The 20999-nt window shown below is 38.3% G+C and overlaps 2 protein-coding genes across 2 annotated transcripts; one reads left to right on the plus strand and one right to left on the minus strand.

Moving 5' to 3' along the window:
• Positions 1-1110: 1110 nt before the first annotated feature.
• Positions 1111-11619, minus strand: LOC148425662 (phosphatidylinositol-3-phosphatase SAC1-B). The gene is made up of 20 exons (XM_088411643.1): positions 11525-11619; positions 10930-11027; positions 10726-10800; positions 10511-10638; positions 10242-10391; positions 9740-9799; positions 9552-9585; positions 9154-9255; positions 8911-8996; positions 8737-8823; positions 8555-8623; positions 8283-8362; positions 7065-7163; positions 6386-6524; positions 6009-6078; positions 5810-5882; positions 5427-5520; positions 3315-3407; positions 3180-3237; positions 1111-2909 (listed from the first exon to the last, which is right to left on the minus strand). Exons 1-20 carry the CDS (start codon positions 11551-11553, stop codon positions 2773-2775), a joined length of 1761 nt encoding a protein of 586 aa, XP_088267769.1. The 5' UTR covers positions 11554-11619; the 3' UTR covers positions 1111-2772.
• Positions 11620-12380: 761 nt separating this feature from the next.
• On the plus strand, positions 12381-20735 carry fbl (fibrillarin rRNA 2'-O-methyltransferase). The gene is made up of 9 exons (XM_088412151.1): positions 12381-12540; positions 13535-13672; positions 13797-13940; positions 15731-15825; positions 15904-16074; positions 17604-17736; positions 18084-18196; positions 18561-18706; positions 19973-20735. Exons 1-9 carry the CDS (start codon positions 12531-12533, stop codon positions 19995-19997), a joined length of 975 nt encoding a protein of 324 aa, XP_088268277.1. The 5' UTR covers positions 12381-12530; the 3' UTR covers positions 19998-20735.
• The last annotated feature ends 264 nt before the right edge of the window (positions 20736-20999 follow it).

Genomic DNA, 20999 nt, shown 5'->3' on the forward strand with positions numbered 1-20999 from the left:
GTCAAATACATCACTGGGATAGCAACACCAGGATGGTGGTTTTGAAGGCATCATTATTCAAGTACTGTATATGTTCAATACTTTAAGCGCAGTCTCAGCGCTAGTGGTCACGCATTAAAGAGATTGGTTTGTGTATAAAACTTTGAAGCTATAAAAAAAAAAAAAAAGAAAAAACTTTTAATGAATTCTTTTCTAAAATAGCAGGTGTTTCAGTAGATGAGACCCGTTTTGGAAAATCCGATTGGCAAAAATTCTAATAAATTGGGTTTGAAATGACCAAAAACGACATTCAGATTGCTAAGTCCACACTCACTTTGAGTGATTCTGGTACTTTTGTACAGTTTTTTTTTTTCTTGCAAAAAAACTTTAGTGCTGTTGTAGGTGTTCTGACAGTCTGTTGTAGCATGTGCTTGGTTCTAAGTAGGCTCCATTTTTTCAATGGTTTACACTCAGTTTTTTGCCATAATTTACTTAATTTATTTTACTTTATTATTTTTAAGTACCAAGCCTTGTTTATACAGTATATACTGCAAGTTTAAAAACAAAAAGTGCAATAAATTGACATTTGACCAAACATGATGAATAATTGTGATTGCAATATTGACCGAAATAATCTTGATTATTTTGGCCATAATGGTGCAGCCCTAATGGAAATTTGAAAAACATGCTGGGTAGTGGGACGTGAGAATTGAGTGTGGACATCCCTGATTCATGGTTTCTGAGGCTGATAACTGTTGAACTTAAGTAACTTAAGTAACCATGGGACTTTCCTGGAATGAGTCAGTTTTATCAACTTAAGAGGGGACACTTTCAAAGTTCTTAAAATTGCTTGCAGTGACTTTCATTTTGTCTGTATATATATATATATATATATGTATGGACTTTTTGTCCAGATGATAGCTTTGCTGATCTAGGTAATTTTTTAGTTGTTTTCTGATTTGAATGATCCTGTCTGACCTGGATTGAATTTTCGGTTCACAGCTGTGCATTATCAAAGTTTAAATTATATATATATATATACAAATTTAAAAATCCATCAAAATTTAGCATTAAGCCTAACTACAAACCTGCAATTTCATCCTCCTAACAAAAAATATAGTTGATTATAGGTTGTTTTTTTTTTTGCATAGTTTAATATATTTACACATAAAGTATTTCTTTCAACAAGAGAAGTCAAATATTAAATAACTCTACTGTGGCAACAGGCACAAACATTCCATAACATACAAGATCCAGTGAAGTATCTTCATCTTTTTAACACTTCCAGCCGCTGATTCATATTATGTCATGATTGGTCCAGATCAGTGACCTCTAAATAATGAGTTTGACAGCCCAGCCTACATAGATTATACGTGAAAATGTGTGTCAATAGTTGCTAGTGATTCATGAACCGCAACTTTCTGCCAAGTTCAGTTGGAAAACCAAAAAGAGGACAAGCAGGAAATACAAATATGAATATAATGACTTGAAAAGCGAATGCATTTACCTTTGGGCTAATACAGTTGGGCTAATATCTCTTGTGAGAATACTGTTAAAAGGGCATGTGTCTTCCGTATGTACCCAAGTAAACAGGCAGAAAGGAGCTTTTTGGCACTGGCTTATTAAGCCACATGCTCAACGCTCTTGTAAAGTACTTTGTAGTACTATTAGAGAAATAAATCAGTTTCTGCATATTAGGTGGTACACCCACCACAGCAAAACCTGGAAATCTGAGCTCTAATTTCTTGATCGTGGAACAGTGAATTCCATACAGAAAATGTCACTTTGTATGTGAAATTAATCAAATTAAGTTGCATTGTTGATCGAGAAGTTATGCTTATAGTTGCCATTGATGTTAACAGGCTTGTCATAATAGACAAAAGTTCCATATCTAAAAAAAAACAAAACAAAAACAAAAAGTGCAAAACCTAAATCACAGGACTATTGATTATGGTTTCAATCAGATAGCAAAATGCTGCTCAAATGTGAAAAAAGCCAGCCGGCACTGATTACTTTTTCACCGATTAATAAAATGTCGACTTGATTTTCAGTGTAATGTAGTGGGCACACATTACAGTTGTAGAGCAATCATTGAGCATAAATGGTCTATGTAATTTTGACCATTCCGCCAAAGCGATGCTTAGTTCTGATGGACACATTTGAGAGGTAGTCATTAAACAATTTTGAGTGTAGAATTGATTCATTATTAGAATTGTGGCCATTTCTGGTTGACTTGATTCATTAGCAGTATGATGCGGTACAGAGCGACATCACCATCAACTACAAATATACGTTGCACACTAAAATCTCAGTGACGGCAGAATATTTGTTATTACGATATCATGAAACCGCGAATGTGTCCATAATGTAGTCGCTGGTCGGTGTATGTAGCCATAGTAATATATAAAAAGGTAACCCTGACGTACAGTAAATGATTTTCAGCTTTTTCGAGTTTGATCCCAAAGAGTAGGATGAAAGTGAAATCCCACAGTTGTCCCAAAACAAAAATGGAGTGACATTGGATAAGCGCTAATTACTTGTCAGCCTGTGCCAGACTGTCCTCATGCCTGTGTTGCAGCTGTGTGGATAGCAGCAGGTCCATGCACACACGGTCTGTTTTGTGCGCCTTGTTGTCCCTGTGGGGGCCCTGCTGACTCCCCACCATCCTCGAATCTCCCCACCGTACTAATAAAGGCTCCAGGCCTGATGATGATGCTGGGGGTAAAGCGATGAATTGGCAGAGGATGAGGGGGTGAGCTCACAAGGGCGGAGCTGCTTTCCACACGCACACATTCAGTCCAGCTTTTCTTTCTGAACCAGTTTTGGAGCATCAACAAAGTCCCGTCCGTTGAAGAGGATGAGGCCACATGTAACCACGCTGGCAGTTCCCCAGAACAGAACATAAGCAAGAGTCTCCGTCCATGTGTCACCTACAGCGGAATATAACAATTACTATTAAGGTACATATTACACTGTGATATGTGAACAAAATGCAATTGCTTGATTGGCTGCTTTTGTTGTGCCTTGTAAATTAAAGTTAAAACAAATATGATGGCCCTTGCATCCTAGGATTTATGATTTCTGATTCAGCCCTTGGAAAACAAAATTTTAAACTCGGTTTAAAAAAAATGTTAAAAACATTTAAAGTTCGGTGTACTCAATCTTTTTTTTCCCTCAAACTTCAATAATGATTGTCTTACCAGCCATTAGCAAACAGATGATACACATGGAGAATGCAACCACCATGATGATCGGCAACTGAGAAACATAAAAACAATGTGTTTTAAAACTAAGAAAGAAAAAAATGAAACTGCATTAAGTTGCCTACTTCTCACCGTCAGAAATTTCCAGTCCTTTGGGTCACGTAGTGGCGTACTCAAATCAGATTCATCCACAGCAAAGTTCCCAAGGAACAGGTCTATTGAGTCCTGTGGTTAAAAACAAACAAAAAAATAAAATGACTTTCACCATACAGGTCTGAAGCATTAAGCTTTGTCAACACATTGTGCAAAATAAAATTGTATTTGATAAAATGTTTGAGGATTTGAGTTTGTATGCGTGGTTTTTTTTGGTTTGGTTTTTTGGGGGGAGGGGTAAACTGAATTTATATTCGAGAACTTCATTATTCTTTCACACTGTTGTGTATAATAAGTTGGAGTCTTACAGTTTCAATCATTTTGCAAAAACTATCACTTGTTAAGCAAATACAATTGATGATGAAGTATTTCTATTTCTTGGGGATTGTCTAGATCCTTTTCGATGAAGAAAATAATTGGACCATATTTTCCTTGAGCTGAACGCAGGTCCCCAGGGCCCCCCCAGGAGCCAGGCCTGGAGGTGAGGCTCGGTGGCGAGCACCAAGTGGCCAGGACTGCCTCCATGGGGCCCGGCCGGGCACATCCCGAAAGAGGCAACCTGGGCCCCTACTCCCAAGGGCTCGCCATCTGTTGTGGGGTCCAAGGTAGTTGGGTGGAGAGCTGGGCGGTGGCCAAGGGCGGGGCCCATGTCGGGCCTGCTGTCTGTGCCTAAGGCCCAAACAGCAGTTCAGAGTACCCACCCTTTTTGGAGTCCTTGAAGGGTGTGCTAGAGAGTACTTCCTTTGGGGGACTCACTCATTCTGAAGGATTTCAATGCTTACATTAGCAAAGACAACAAAGTTTGCCCAATCTGTCTATCAATCAGTTGGTGGTCTCAGGATTACACCTCTGCTTTTTGCAGATGATGTTGCACTGTGGGCTTCTTCAGGTCATTTCCCACTCTCACTGGAGTGGTTCGCAGCCAAATGTGAAACAAGTTGGGGTGAAGATCACCAACCACTGAGACCGTGGTCCTCAGACAGGAAAAGGTGGCATGCTCTCTCTGGGGAGGAGGTCCTGCCTCAAGTGAAGGAGTTTAAATATCATGGGGTCTTGTTCACAAGTTAGGGCAGGATGGAGCGTGAGATCTAGAGGTGGATTGGCCCTAGCTTGTTGTGATGCAGACTCTGTATCGGCCTGACGTGATTAAAAAGCTGAGACCAAAGGTAGAGCTCTTTATTTACTTCTCACTCTACGTTCCTAGTCACTAACTGTAAGAGGAGGTGCTAGGGACGACCCAGAAGTTGGACTAAATGGCTGGGGAAAGAGAAGTCTGGATTTTTGAATAATTTGGATCAGGGGTCACCAACGTAGTGCCTGCGTGTACCAGATAGCACCCGAGAATCAAATGAGTAGCTCGCAGGCCTGTGCTGCTAGCTTAACCCATTTAAGCCCAATTTTTTCCTGGACATGAAAACATCGAAATCATATGCCATTGGTAACCCTTTGAAATAATAAAGACGTTTTTTTGTTTTGTTTTTTTTTGTTTAAAGTGAAATAGTTGATGAAAAGGTGTGTTTTATGACCGGTCACAACAATGTAATTACCCATTGTGAAAACACACCAAACCAATTTGAGTAAGTGCAAATGCATACATTATCTTAAAGATCATGTGTTTGAAAAATCTTTGTTCTGTGTTTATTTTAACATACTATATGAACCTTTTGTTTGGAAGCTTTGAGGTTGTCATCTTTCTCTCGAAGTGCAACCACAAAGTAAGCAGCTCTGGTCATGTGACAATATTCTCTAAACATGTGACATTGCACACGTTTCATCTACACATTGTGGTAATTCAGTACTGTACTTAATGAAAAAAATGATTGAAAAATCATTTATAAAGCCTCAAATAGAATTTTGTGGGTTGAAATGGGTTAACGTAATATAACATTGATTTTCTAGGAATTTTACAAACATGTATGCATAACATATTTCACTTGATTTACATATTTACTGCAGCTGTTTCTTAATTATTGTTTGTGAGAAATTATCAACATGATCAGTATCTTCACATATTCTGGTGCCCTTCATATTGCTCAGTAAATAGTAGCAGTTTCAAAATGTTTGGTGATTCCTGATTTGGACATACCGTACCTGTCTAAATCCATCTGAAAAGTTATTTTTGTAATATCGGATCAGGGAATTCCAGCCATCCATCAGCAGCCCCCAATGAGTGCGCTTGCCTGTCCTAAAGAAAAACAAAATCATTGACTGAAATGGGTCATAAGAATCATTTTGGTGAAATGGGGCATTTATTTGAGAAAGAAAAAAAAAACCCATCTAAATACAAATGTTCCGCTAGAATAAAGTTCAATATGGATAGTGAATAAGCATTATCTTTATATTACCCTAAAGTCCATATGCATCTTTTCAAATTACAGTGTTGGCAATTGTTCATTAGGTGAATCACTGTAGTGAAGTCGACTAGTAGGACAGCTGTGTAAATGTATGGATGAAAGGTGTTTTAAATAACTGACCTGGTGAAGTCCGTCTTCAAAGCCCCGGTGCCTGCATATTGTTTAGCACATGCGTCTGCATTGTCAGCCCAAGCTGCAGGTACAGAAGGAAGGAAAATCGGTCAAAAGGAAGACCATACTTCTTCAATTTGGACTTGAATAAAGTGAATGCCTGAGCAAAAGTAGCCAAACTGAAAGCATTGTTTGGTCGGCAGCTTACCATTTTTGTATATCTTTTCAAAGTCATCTTGATCCTCAATGTGCTGGTTCATGTGGAGGACCCCCATTTTCTGTGGTGACACAGCACACGGTTAAGTACTAAATAAACCACTGGGTTGCTTATTCAATGGCATTCATATAAGGAACAAATCACTTGACCATTTTTACAGTTTTACTGACATGCCTGTGCTGCTATCTACTGTATTGGTAAAAAAATGACTTCTTTTGAGATCGCAGACAGAAATGAAGAAAGAACCATCCAGAGTACACTGTACAAACATGTCTATCATGCTTGTCATTGGCATATACTGCTGAAAGATGTATCTCTTGATCAGTTGTTTTCAACAACATTTACAGCTTGGAGCAAGTGTGTCCTACCTGTAGTTGTGCTTGCAGAGAGCGTCTGGCCAGGAGGCTCTGGATGACATTAGTACGATCCAGACAATCCATGCAGTTGCTCCGAAATGTTCCTTCTTGGGTTAACAGCACCTTCCCATCTGAATCCACCAGGAAGTACCTGTACCCCAAATCCATTTTGCTATTTAAGTGTGTGGTTAATTCATAGGTTTTACCCAACATCATTGGGACGAATTCATGTATCATCCACATTTACAATAAAATTGATACATGATATTTTAGTAATTTGTTTTCAACCGTCTATTATCTTCATTTCCTTTTGAGTGTCTTGGCTGTCCAGCTTCCAGTAGTTTGATTTATATTTATTATTTCACCCAATCATCTTTGGTAACATTTAAGAAATGACCTGTTTTTTTTTGTTTTTTTTTGTGATTACTTTATTAAAACTTTAAACATCAAAATTGGAAACTAAGAAAACTGGAATGAAATTGAGTTACAAGCTTGATCACGGAATAGTTCAGTTACCATTAACCATCAATCAGGTCAGGTAAATGTTTGTCTTTTAAAATTGTATTAGAAGCAACACCTGTGCAGTGTACATAGACTGGATTGAGCACTTCAGTTAAATAGCTTGACCAAATTTCTTGTGCGAAGTTGTTAGAAAGCGTTCTCTCAAAAATAAAAGCGGAAGCAAACTGACCCAAATTCCTCCTGGATTTCAGCAACCATGTCCAACAAGATATGCAGACGATGCCACCTCATCTGACTACACTCTTTGTGGAAGTCAAACGCTATGTACCTGAAGAAAAGCAAGAACTGTTGAGGAGGAAAGAAAAACTGAGGCATACAATATGGACTGTATGCTACGAAAGTATTGGGCTACCTATAACATTGACATTTTACTACATTTCGAAGTTCAAATAATGATAAAAAATTTTGAAACATTCGTGAGGAATCAATATCACGTAAGACACAATGGTGAAATGGAATTAAATTCACTAAATAGTATAGTAGTAGTATTCTTTTTGATAAAAATCTGTAATGTGCAAGTTTTTATTATATATGCTGTGCAAGAATATTGCTCCCCTATTCTGTCAGTGCAGCCAACTGACTCAAAAAAAAAAAAAAAAAAATCGCTGATGATTTCTGAATGATCCAATGTTGATCTAAATGACGAGTCCACCCCATGTGTCATCTACTCTCAGTATTGTACAGTAAATGCACCTGTACTGTTTTGGTCTCAGAGTCAGTTAAACTCTGCACAAATATGGCCTTTATGGAAGAGTGGCAAGATGAAAACCACTTCTGAAAGAAAGCCATAAAAAGGCTTGTTTGGAATTTGCCAGAAGCCACATGGATGACACAGAAGCCACGTGAAATAAGGTGCCCCGGTCAGATGAGACCAAAACTGAACTGAACGCACAACTAATCTTATAAAGTTGCTAGAATGACCAAGTCAAACCCAGACCTTAATCCTGTAGAGCAAGGGTGTCCAAAGTCGGTCCTTGAGGGCCTCTGTCCTGCATGTTTTCCAGGTTTCTTTTCCTGACACACCTGATTCAAATGATCAGGATCGTTATCAGGTTTCCGCTGAGCTTTCTGATGAGCTGATCATTTGAATCAGGTGTGTCAGGAAAAGAAACCTGGAAAACATGCAGGACAGCGGCCCTCGAGGACCAACTTTGGACACCCCTGCTGTAGAAAATCTGTGGAAAGATCTGAAAATTGCTGTGAACACTCTCCATTAAACCGTAAGGAAAAGGGGAGAATAATTTTGCACTTCAGTTTTTTTTCATTTGTAGAAACAAAATGTTTTTCTTTTAAGTTTGAAGCCTGAAATCTGGAAAAAATGTCAAAAAGCTATAGGGATGACAGTTTCGCAAGGTGAAAAGGAATGTGCACAATGGGTGAAGCTTACTTGATGGTTCCGTTCCCTAAGGTGACAACCATTTTTTCAAAGGTTTTCTCAAGTGGATTTTCTGAGCCTTTCTGGTTAATCTGAAAGGAGAGTAAGAAAAAATCTGAAAGGCCTTTCTTCTTTGACCGCAGTTTCGTATCTCAGAACATGTTTGTCATTCTTCATTCTAATCTAGTAACCTTATGTGTGTTATTAATGAGGGGCACTGTATAACAATTCTCACCATCAGGTAAGAAATAGCATCACAATCAAATTAAATCTTACTATCTTACCAGATTCAAAATGACCTGCTTCCCATAAAGAATAATCTGTGATTCGAAGTGTCGCTGGAATCCATCCAACTGAAGTAATAAAGAGTGGAATGAAAAGAAACTATGAGTTTTCATATGCTAGTCATTCTGACTATCAGAATGAAATTTCTTAATGTGTACAGTAATGCAAAACGGTAATTTACGTGGTTGACTGTTTTGCTGATCTGTGGTTTTGGCTTGTACTTGAGGTTGGGTCTTTGAGACCAGTAGAAGGGTATGGAGCCTCTTGTCTGAGGAGATAATGTATACATCTTTATACATTTAGGTAACTATTCATACACAAGATTGAAAACCATCAAACAAAAGTATCAGCTCACCTGAACAAAGGAAGCCTTAGCGCTGTTGTGTTGCACTATCTGCTCAGTCTCCACATAATTGGCGGCATGGCCCTCTGAATCAATGCCTGAGACAAAAAAAGAAAAAAGTACAAACATGCTACTATACATAGTTGTTATTAACACGCTGCTGTTCTTACGGTCATCATCTTTATGCCAATGTTAATATTAAGACCAAAAGACTGCTGCCAAAATGACAATGACAGTGCGGATAAGAGTAGTTACCTCGAACATAGTAGCGAACACCAGCTCTGAAACAGCTCCTTCTGGAGATGATACTCCAGTCAAACAATTTCCCATTGATACAACTTGAATTTATGGTGATGACTGATAAAAAGAGTGTGTTAAGAGAGCATAACTGCAATGTCAGTCAATGCAATTGGCCAAGGATAGAGCTCACCCAACCTGCTCTCCAAGTGGCTTAGGTGAGAGGTGAGTTATACTTTCACAGATCACAAGCATCAACAAGTCTCTCCTTCAAATTTTTACAATTATATTTAAAGTGTAACAACAAAAACAAAAGCAGTAGTTGTTGGTTTATATGAAGGCAAATTGCCAGGCGGTTGGCAAAATGTGGCTGGGGGAGGAATAAATAGTTGCCATCAGACAACAACAAAGGATACATCCATGGACAATAGGGTACACAAACTTATGTAGCTGTTTAAAAAAAAAAAAGCAGGAAATATTGTCAAACAGGCTTTCATTCATTTGACACCTGAATTCTTCAAGTTATGTTTCTAGGCAGGATGAGTGACATGAGAAGGATCACTCCTCGATAGCCTATTATTTCAAGTAATTACAAATGTCTTACCTCAGGCTGTGCAATGAATTCCCTCAACAGGTGGCCATTCCAGACAAAACGCTGATCTGCCTGTAATTAAAGGTAAAAAGAGATTTCCCATTTTGCCGAATTGTATAAAGAGTTACTCCTCCTTGACATGAGGCTATTGCTGACAAAATGTGTTTAAGTTCACCCTTAATGTCGATAAACATTTCAGTGGTTGTTCTATCAATAAAACAATTCTAAAAAGTACTGCAAAACAGATCAGGGTTGATGTAATCACTTAGAATAATTTAAAAAGGGAAAAAATGCATGAAAACAAATGGTACTGTTTGTTAAAAGCTTTAGATTTGTGATGGGGTGTTCTGGAAAAAAAAACTACTGTACTGTTTACGATCAATAAAATGTCCAGAAGGAGTGCACATTAATTCAAATGTTAACTTGCTCATAACTCATTTAAACAGGTCAGTGAAAACTCATCAATCTAAAAACTGACGCGACAACAGGCAGGTAACAACTTAAAACCATGCACCCTCTCAAGTAGGCTCATCTCATGAAATTCAGGACTAGTGTTGGCCAGACGCTGCAGAGTGTGGGTCAAGTCATAGTCTGTTGCAAAGTAGAAGCTGTCTGTATATAGTACATTGTTGATCATGGACAAGAAGGTCTTGTTGTCAAGCATCTGTAAAAGAATTACAACTGAGTACCACAGGAAACAACAGGCTTTTGCAGCATGTTACGCCTGCTGCAAAATCTGGAACAATTGTGTTTGGCCGTTGCAGCAAAAGTAAGACATTTCACCTGGTTGTCTGTTAGGTGTAGTATAGTCTTCTTATAGGAGATGATATCAAAGTCCAGAGCCTTCCATACAACATGGCCCAGTAAGTCTCCCACCTTCTTCTTCTTGGTGATAATGATCAGGTACATACCTAACACAACCAGGAAGAATGAGAGTCAACCAGGAAGAATGAGAATATAAGTACAGATAGTTCACAGTTTACAACTAAATATACTACCTGCCACCAAGCGTATTGTCCCCATGAGTCCACAAATTGGCCTGGTCTCAGCAGATACAGGAATGTCTCTCTTAACTGTGGACCATAGCCAAGACACCCAACTAGTTAATGTCCAGAAAATCCAAACATTAATTCGTAAATACAAGTAAATGTGAAGTTCAACTCATTCATTGCTTTCAACGTTACTACAGACTGAATGCCTACTTGTGAGCGTCATCTCAGTTGACACTCTATCGATGGCCAACACGTCCACAGAGCCATCATCGCAAGGCTCGATGTAAAATTTATCAGCTGTAGTGCGCCTGTAATGAGCAGGAAAAAAAGTTGCTAACATAGCTAGTAAAGAATGTAATTTCACAGAAACAAACTAGAACACTAAAACGGGCAGTCTCTGCCAGTAAAGAATAATTACTGACTGAAAAACGCGGTTAAACCTGTAGTTAGTTTTGAGAACGACATCAGCAAACAAACAAATACAAACATGGATTAACGAAAATACAAAAATGGATTAACTAAAGACTAACATATAGCGTCATTCATCAACATATTGGAATGTACTGAAATAATCGGTATCAAAGACAAAAAACGTAAGATTGAGCAATAAAACTTTGTCGTCAAACGTGTTTTCGTCGCAGAACCTGTGACGTACGCGTTAAAACAGTACAAGGCCAGACGTAGGAAGTCAACGTGCCATACTTCGGTGACTTAATCATACAGGTAGTGAAACAGATGCATCACGCCTATATTGTCTTATACTACAAAAGCAACGAGATATTGGAAGAATGCCCCCAGTACTTACAAGTTAAAACTCTCGTAGGTGCACGCCATGTTTCATTCAGTAACCTCGTCCGTGACGTGTCAGCCCATACCGACTACTTCCGTCATCAAGTGGGCACTTATCGTTAATGCGCATGCGCCGATTTGTCCCAAACAGTTCAGCTCGATCCGGGATCGGTCATGCTCATGAAACACAATAATGTTCTTGTTGATTCTTATCCAGTATGGAGCTTTTAACAACGAATGTCCTTGTTTTAAATGTGGTTTGTACCTGTCAGTGATAAGCATTAACCTCGTTCAACCAAACAATCAAATGGCAAAAAAAAAAAAAAAAAAGTCTGAAAACAAATTTGTCCGATTTTCCAATATGTATGTATGTATGTATGTATGTATGTATGTATGTATGTATGTATGTATGTATGTATGTATGTATGTATGTATGTGTGTGTGTGTGTGTGTGTGTGTGTGTGTATGTATGTATGTATGTATGTATGTATGTATGTATGTATGTATGTATGTATGTATGTATGTATGTATGTATGTATGTATGTGTATTTATTTTACTTTTTGCACATTTCCACTCTTGAATTTGTTTGTACATCGTTATATCAATCTAACAATATTTCGGCTATTCAAAAAGAAAAAGTCATACTAACTAACTAACTAACTAACTAACTAACGAGACAAAATGTTGTCGTTACAGCAAGTCTGAATGTGACAGCATTTTAGAAAGCAGGAAAAAAAAGTATTTGCCAAAAGGGAAAATATTTACTGAGGTGTTTATTTTCATGATCATCATAATCGTGTTAACTACAATGCGGTCAATGGGGGGCAGTAACGACTTAAAAGTGCCGCCAAACAGTTCTGGGAAAAAAAAAAAACCCAGAAGAAGAAGTCGAGCAACGGAAAAAGTAATGTTCATCCGGTAGTCGCACATGTGGTCTCGTTTGGCTAATGTTCGCCGACGTACTGGGAAACAAGACGAAAATTTTCCTGTATCGACCGAGGTTTGCAACGTGTAGTCTATTATGAGACCAGGTATTGAAAATTACGTTGCTTTTTTTGAAACTAGTTCTCTTTTGTTTTTCTTGTGCGTAATTGCTATCCGATGGCGTATTTACACGTGGCCCTGTTTTTTTCTTCAAGCTCAGTGGAACTTATAATATTTACAATCAAAAATTTAAAGTATCTGCAGATGTTCTTCTTTGTCAGTTACAAGTCACTGCAATTGTATATTGATATGAATTTGTTGTCGCTAGAAAAAAAGCATAATGCCTCCACGCACGTGTTGCACTCATCAACGCTATAGTCAAGTACTCAAAGCACAATTTCAACTGTTGTGTTTCGTTTTCTTCTTCGTACCCGAATATACACGTTGAACTGGTAATTGTGAACAATTATATGATTACTGGATTTAATTTTCTTCGTATCGTCAGATATCGGCATAAATGGATCGTGCCTCATTGCATTTACATGACAACGTTCTAAACATTTTATCAAAACACACACACTTGGTGTTGAAGTGATTTTGTTTTTTAGGTTAAAACGTTTCGTTATGACTGCCTCGATATTCAACAGTTTGCGATAATATAGGTGTCCTCCTTTAATGATCAGATCTAATGGTAAGTCCTCAGAATCAAGGCATATGTGGAAGGCATATGTGGATGTGGTGTCCTTAACACGATCGCCTTGAGTTAAAGACACGTATTCATGTGCTGTTTCAATAATTGATCCTTTTTATGATATATGGCATCAGCAAGACAGCATTCTGTTGTCATTTGAGATTTGTTCTACAAAGGTGCTGTATATTAAATAATCAGAAACCATTGCTAGACATTATTAACAAATCTAGATCTCTACTTATCCACTTACAACTTTTTCGTTTATTTTCTTGCGGATATAATATTTTGTGTTTGTCCAGTTATGTCACTTTTGTTAACAGGGTAATATGTGACTGTTGATTGGTGTAGTTTTGATAGAAAATCCAAATGTGATTTCTGATATTATTCCACTGCCTCTGCTTCTTGAACAGGTTTCAGTCCCCGAGGAGGTCGAGGTGGTGGCGGCAGAGGAGGGTTTGGTGATCGTGGAGGCCGTGGAGGATTCGGTGATCGAGGAGGCCGTGGAGGATTCGGTGATCGAGGAGGCCGTGGAGGATTCAGAGGAAGAGGTAAGACTTTGAATTTGGGATTGCAAATTCAAGTGCAACCGCTTCACTGCAAAACATTTTTGTAAGTTTCTGTGTATTCAATGATTAAATAACTAAAACTTGACATGAGCTGTTACTGTTTCAGGTGGATTCCGGTCTCCAGAGGGAGGAGGATTCAGGGGCCGGGGAGGAGGCAGAGGTACTCCAAGAGGAAGAGGAGGAAGGGGTGGTGGACGAGGAGGCTTTGCAGGAGGAAAGAAAGTGTTGGTGGAACCACACAGACATGAAGGTTATTCTCCCTATTTGTATGGCTGACTTTCAATGTTACTCTGCATAGTAACCATATAAACTTAAGTACAGTCAGCAGCCTGGCTATAAATGAGTGTTTTTCATCTGTTTATCTCCGTACAATTGATGGTCATCCTCCCATGATTTGAAGAGATAAATCATAGATCCATACTTTGAATAATGCAAGTAATTGACAACCCTAAAACTGTTCTAATTGTATTTATACCCACTGGCCTTAAAGTGATGAAATACAATTTCAAACTTGTCTAGTATAACATTAAAAAAAAACATTTCCTACAGATTTGATTTTGTATGTACACACGACAACAATTTATGTTAACATAGTTAGTTTGCACCCTTAGATGTCGAGGAAGAGCGCAACTGCAAATAAGCAAGGTTTCATCAATTATCTATAAATTGCAGCCAGGGGAACACATCACCCTCTATTCGCTGAAATATCTTATATTTGCTGTCTGTGATTTTAACGCTGCAGAATCCCGCCTCCATCCAGCCGCTCTTTTTCTTCAGCCAGCGTTTCTGTCTAAATAGGAATAGGCATTTAAAAGTATGTTCAAGGGCCCTTCATGAGATTTTAAACTTTCCACAGTTAAATATATGCACGTAAAATTATGTAATTTTTGACACATTAGGACTTCAATTTTTTTTATGAAATATGACGTTCTTTTTTGGGGACTGGCTTTCCAACCAGGAAATGAAACAGCTTGTTGACTGAACCCCGCCTGTGACTGTGTGGCTGCTGCACTCCTTTCATGCCGTGATTCTAAAGTCGACTGCCACGACAACAGCAGTGTAGTGATCAATAATGGGAATCACAGGCGGATGAATATAGAAGCCATAAACAGGCGTTTTTACTGACATGGAGATTAAATGGAGTTGCCAACAAAGCAAAGGACATGTCAAGAGAGCACACACCCGTTCCTCCTACCAAATCAGACCCCTCGAGAGATGACGACTCATGACAACAATTCTAGGTGAATCATATAGTACAGTGTTGGTTGTCCGCCGTGTGCTCCCAAACACACACTTTCACCACTTGGACATTTTCACCACTATAAAACAAGTGTGTAACTAATAATTGCCATTTCCTTGGCTGACTTAGTGCAAAGTCTCTCCTCCCCATTCTCAGAATCAAAACTGAAGTTAAAAAATAAAACGTGACCGTCTCTGCAGATGAGGTGAGCATGGATTTGCTCTTACACGTACAGTACAAAGGCAGTGTAGAATTGGTACATGGGCCTGTTATTGTCATCTTGCCTCTCGCAAGTTATGTTAATCTGCTCGGGCGGAGCGGGTGCTTCTAGCGTACAGTACAATGAGCACAAAATTCTTAAAAATGCATCAGCGAAGGAAGATAACACTTTGGGGTATTTAAGGTGAAAAATGAACATTGTGACATATTGAAAAGCTCCAAAAAGTTGAATGGGCATGATATTAAAATGATTAATTTTGACTGAGAGATGAGCTTTATATCACAGGAGCTAAATGTTGCTTGGATTGTTTGTAGACATGTCGAGTCTTCACCCTGCATGTCTGTTTACATGCATGCCGACAGTGCATATTTTATCCTGAGATGAAGACCTCCACAACACTTTATTTCTTTGTCAAATATGAGTACACTCCTGCTGTATTTGTTTAAGTATTTTTTCCATGGCAATTACAACAGCACCTGAAACCTCCTGAATATATCATTATAGGCAGTGATTTGGCTGGGTAATTATTGTAAATACCCTTTATCTCATCAATGATCTTAACTCCTGTTTGTCTCCTCAGGAGTGTTCATCTGCAGGGGGAAGGAAGATGCTCTGGTGACCAAGAACATGGTGGTCGGAGAATCTGTGTATGGTGAAAAGAGGATGAGTGTTGAGGTGAGTCTGATGTGCATTGTCGTCACTGCTGTTTTGCAGCCTTCTTACTTTGAATGATTTGTTTTTACACTTTCTTAGGAAGGAGAGACTAAGATTGAATACAGAGCGTGGAATCCATTCCGTTCAAAGCTAGCAGCAGCCATATTGGGAGGAGTTGACCAGATTCATATAAAACCAGGAGCCAAAGTCATGTACCTGGGAGCTGCCTCTGGTACAACGGTTTCTCATGTCTCTGACATTGTTGGACCGGTAAGTTTAATCCGTCAATCTGTCACAAAAGATGCACTGAAGTTTAGTTCCTGTGGCTTTCATTTGTGAGTAATGTACACTAATGAATTGAATGTTCCAACTTTGGCGGGGTGGAGGAGAATCAGCCAAGTTGACTAGAAAAAATTGTTGACAAAAACTTCTCCCTTGAAACTGTAGTTTATCCATTTAAAAACAGATTTTCCATGAGGAACCCAGTTTGGCCACAATCCGTGTTGAGTGCATGGACTTTTTTTGCGCGCACACACAGTCAGTCTCTAGAACAACATTGCAGTTAGAGCTCAGACTTGCACGAGATCTGCATTGGCTATTTGCTATTGGGTTTGTCTATGTACCTTTTTTTAAAAAAAAAAAAAAGAAAGTCATTGTCCAACGTGTGAAAATTTGATCCTAATGGTAAATTGAATCCATTTACTTTGTGTAGCGCTTTATCTTGATCAGATGTTTGCAAAACCATATTCACTATTCTCACTTAGACACTGGCTCGTTGACTCAGCGTGTTAGAACACAGAAAGGTTGATCATTTTAGTTTAATATAACTTAATTTAACCTCCAGGATCCCGCATCGTAGCCTGATCAGTGGCAGACCAAAGGGCATTTTTTTAAATTGTGCAAGTCGTTTGCCTCGAAATTGGAATGTTGGAATTGTTGATAACCTGTTTCATGTCTTAAACCGCACAAGTGACTTGAAGCTGGCAAATTTAAACTAAAAGAAATCAAACATTCCTTAATGAATGTTGTTCAGTTCAAATTCAGCGTTTTTTTTTTTTTTTTTCACTAAACTTATGTCCATTTCAAGGTATTGCAACAACAATTGTTTATTTTTTTTAATGTATTTCTTTATTTTTTAAATGAGGTTAATTATCATTTTTTGTCAAACTAGTCCTAGCTGGTCGACTGATCTTGGCAGCTTAATGGACATGTGAATATATGATGTTCCCTCGCCACTTCGCACTTCACTTTTTGCAGCTTTGGTCCTTGCCTTTGCCGTTTGAAGTCAATTTCCCCAACTACAATTAACAAGTGGACTTTGTAGACATGAATGAATTTGAAAATTACAAAATTGACTGACAAACGGGTGACAGGATGTCTTCCTTGTCAGACAAAATGCACGGTGCCACTTGCAAAAACTTGTTTGTCCTTTTATCCTTTGACGTGATATGGCTAACGGGTCATGCTCTGGGATCATGGTGGCTAACAAGCTAGTGTGTATTTACTAAAGCTTCTTAACAAATTAACATTATTCAGGTTCAAAACCCTGATGAATTCAAAATTTAAATTAAATCTAGTTATTTGTCCCCATTGTTTCTATTACATATTTTTAATTTGTGCTTAAAATGTAAAGACCAAAACAACCTTTGTCTTCTGCACATGAATCTTTTCAGTAATGGGTGAAAAGACACTAACTAAAATATCCACTCAGAAGATCGTCCGTAACACTAACTGCGGATGTAATTACCATGTACCAAAACAATATATAACATCATATATGCATACAATATTGTGTTCAGGAGGGGCTGGTGTATGCAGTAGAGTTTTCTCACAGATCTGGTCGTGATCTGCTCAATGTGGCAAAGAAACGCACCAACATCATTCCCATCATTGAAGATGCGCGTCACCCACACAAGTACAGAATGTTGGTTGGTAAGTAGACTGTTCTAGGGCTTTGAGCTTCCAAGTTGTCATGTTTTTGCAAGTGGAATATAGATTTTTGAGTTACAGATTTTGTGAGGTTCGGGTGGTTTCCTCGTAAGATATAGATACTACACACACAGCGTTGTGCCTTTTGAATTTGGAAACGTATGCAACTGCATCCCTCTTTCTATCTGTGCTTGAAGTTGGTTGACTATTTACTTTGCCTCTATTCTTGCACGCATGCTCGAAACAGATAAAGATAAATGTATAATGTCACTCCCTGTGAGACCCCTCAACATTTTGTGTAGTGATGTTTATAAGTGTTTTAAAAAAATGCTTTGTTGCTATTGCTATAGGCATGGTGGATGTCATTTTTGCTGATGTTGCTCAGCCGGACCAGACTAGGATTGTTGCTTTGAATGCTCACAATTTCCTGAAGAATGGCGGACACTTTGTCATCTCCATTAAGGTACCTCAATAACCTCTTGTCTCAAAATTGAATAAGTTATGTTGTTTGTAATAAGTTAATGAACACATCCAGCAGAAATGAGTTTTTATTAAACATCATACATATTAGCTTTTCTTTATAGTTTGAAACGTCTAGCTAGTTGTCATTTCTTGCAAACAATTACTTACTTAAATCTACTCAATTTTTGAACTACTTACTCTTGCTGACACTACGGATATCCTATTGCTTGAGTAAATTTAAAAATATAAAAGTTGAAACGTCATGGTCAGGTGGCGACTCAAAATCCTATTGAGTTTTAAGTTAACAAGCACAATATAACTAATCCAATCTAACACTTAGACACTCTTCAACTTTATGTAAACAGGCTAACTGTATAGACTCGACAGCTGCACCAGAGGCGGTCTTTGCCTCAGAAGTTAAGAAGATGACTGCAGAGAATATGAAACCACAGGAGCAGCTCACCCTGGAGCCCTATGAAAGAGATCACGCTGTGGTGGTGGGCATCTACAGGTACCTGACCAGCATGCCGTTACACTAAGTACTTTGCATAAAGAAGAACAATAAACATTATGGCACTCGGGTTTTTTTGTAAGCTACTAATTTTAACAGCTCCATCTGGTGGACAAATCTTAAACATTTCCAGACTCACCAAATACAGTGGTCTTTTGAGACACAATGAATTTGTTCTGGAATGCATTCGGATAGTGAATATTTTTTTTCATATTTTGTTTTTGACTTTCTTATGTAAATTATCCAATTTATGCCACCAACCCCCACCCCCCTAAAAAAAGAAAAAGAAAAGAAACATTTTGAGTGAGTCAACATTCAAAAGCCTTAGCAGGGAAGTTTCTTAAAATTCTAAATCACTTACTGGCCCATGGGCTGGAGGCGGAGGGTGGTGTTCGTTAGAAGGTAAGGAACCTTGATGAAAGGAAATTCTTAAAGGATATGATTCTTGATGCAATGAAGCATTATCCAGAATCAGCAGACATTTTAGAAGGAATCAGTTCTCTAGAATGTTTCTTTACAGCCGGACTGAAACAGGTTGACCCACTCTACCAAAACTGCCTCATCACCCAAGCTTCCATGTCAGTTGTACACATCACATCAAGAAGCTAAATGTCTAGCATCAGGGCAGGAGGTAACAACAGGAGTCCAGGACAATAAAAATGGCTTGCCGGTCAGCGGCATGTTAATTTCTAAATTATAATAATAATAATAATAATAATAATAGCTTCCGATTCTTATGCTGGGGAGGGGGGAAAGGAGTGAAGGACAGGAGGTTGGGAAAGCACGAGCTGATGCCAGAGGGGGCGCGGATGACCACAGGGGAAAGGCTCTGTTTTTGTCATCTGAAGTGTAATTGCAATAAAATAAGATTTTTTTTTTTTTTTTTAAGTTTCAGGCACTTTGATGCACTTTTTTCAGTTTTAGACTCTGCTGTAACCCTTTTAAAAAGATGTAAAAAAAAAAAAAAAGTTGTTGAAACTTTATATTGCTTTTTTTCTTGTTAAAATTAAAAAGGATATAGGTTTAGGTATACAAATACAATTTTTATAGATAATAATCTCATAGTTGCAATCTCGTACAGTTGCAAGAAAATGTGAATTAGGATTATCTGGATTTCTGCATTAATTAGGAATGAATGTGATCTGAACTTGATCAAAGTCTTAAGAACAAATAGACAAATCTAGTATGCTTACAGAAATACCACACTAATGTTTTTGTCTTTATATGAATACTGATGCTGATTTGCATTTTTCTGTCCTTCCTCAGACCTCCACCAAAACAGAAGAAATAAGATGTTGACGGACTTCAGGGGCAGCTGTAAAATGTTCAACCACCATCTTTCAAATTACACTTTTTTTTTGTTTTTGTTTTATGTTGCTGGCTCTTAATCTCATCCGTGCACATCTACTCAACTGTCTGTCAAGACATTACATAACAGTTGGGTCCCAGTTTGTTGTCCTGTTGGTTTAAAATTGTGTTCATCTGAATTGAGCTGCATTTCACAATTGCAGATACACACATTTTATATTTGTGCTCTGTTCAGGGTTGAAAAATCGAAGTTTTGGACAGTCGGAAGTTGTTTTTAATGTGTGAGCAGTATTTTTATTTTTTGGTACCTTTTCTGAATACTTTTATCAGTTGGTTTCCTTCAGTCCCTTGCTTCTGATCTCACAAACCATACTCAGAACAGTGTAATAGAAAGATTATAGTAACAAGTTATAAATGACTTATGGGCCGACAAATATACTAGGTGCACCTCACTAAGCCTTTTCAAGATATAAGGAACTATATGTAATATCGGACCAATTAGGGTGTTACAGACAATGCCACCCCATTGTTGACAAGGTGACAAAACATTTAATTTCCTTAGCAAGTCATTGGTTGGCAACTATTAGGTCATCTAACCAAAATAAAGCTGGAGACAGCCATGTGCATAACCATGTTTGATTTGTCAATCTCTGATGATTGAAATCTTGTAAGACTGTCAAGACTTTTTTTCCCCGCTGTAAATAAAACGTGTTTCCTTGTAGTGGAATGTTGATGCAGTGTTTACAGTGCAAGTTGGTTTGGTAGGTCTCAGTGGGTACAGAGGACGAACATTACAATCGTGCCTTATTCGTCATTACAGCAGAGCCGGACAACAAAACCGAAGGCCACAACGTCCCTATTTTGGGACAATATGACCTCCGACACCGGGGACGTGTTGATTGGTTTTAAATTTCAATTTGCGACATGAACCGAGCAGGCTTCTACTAGCCTCCAAACTTTTTCAAATACTTAGAATTGACCATGA

Source organism: Hippichthys cyanospilos, chromosome 3 (assembly GCF_059441005.1).
Source record: "Hippichthys cyanospilos isolate Australia breed blue-spotted pipefish chromosome 3, RoL_Hcya_1.0, whole genome shotgun sequence".
Classification (NCBI taxonomy): domain Eukaryota; kingdom Metazoa; phylum Chordata; class Actinopteri; order Syngnathiformes; family Syngnathidae; genus Hippichthys; species Hippichthys cyanospilos.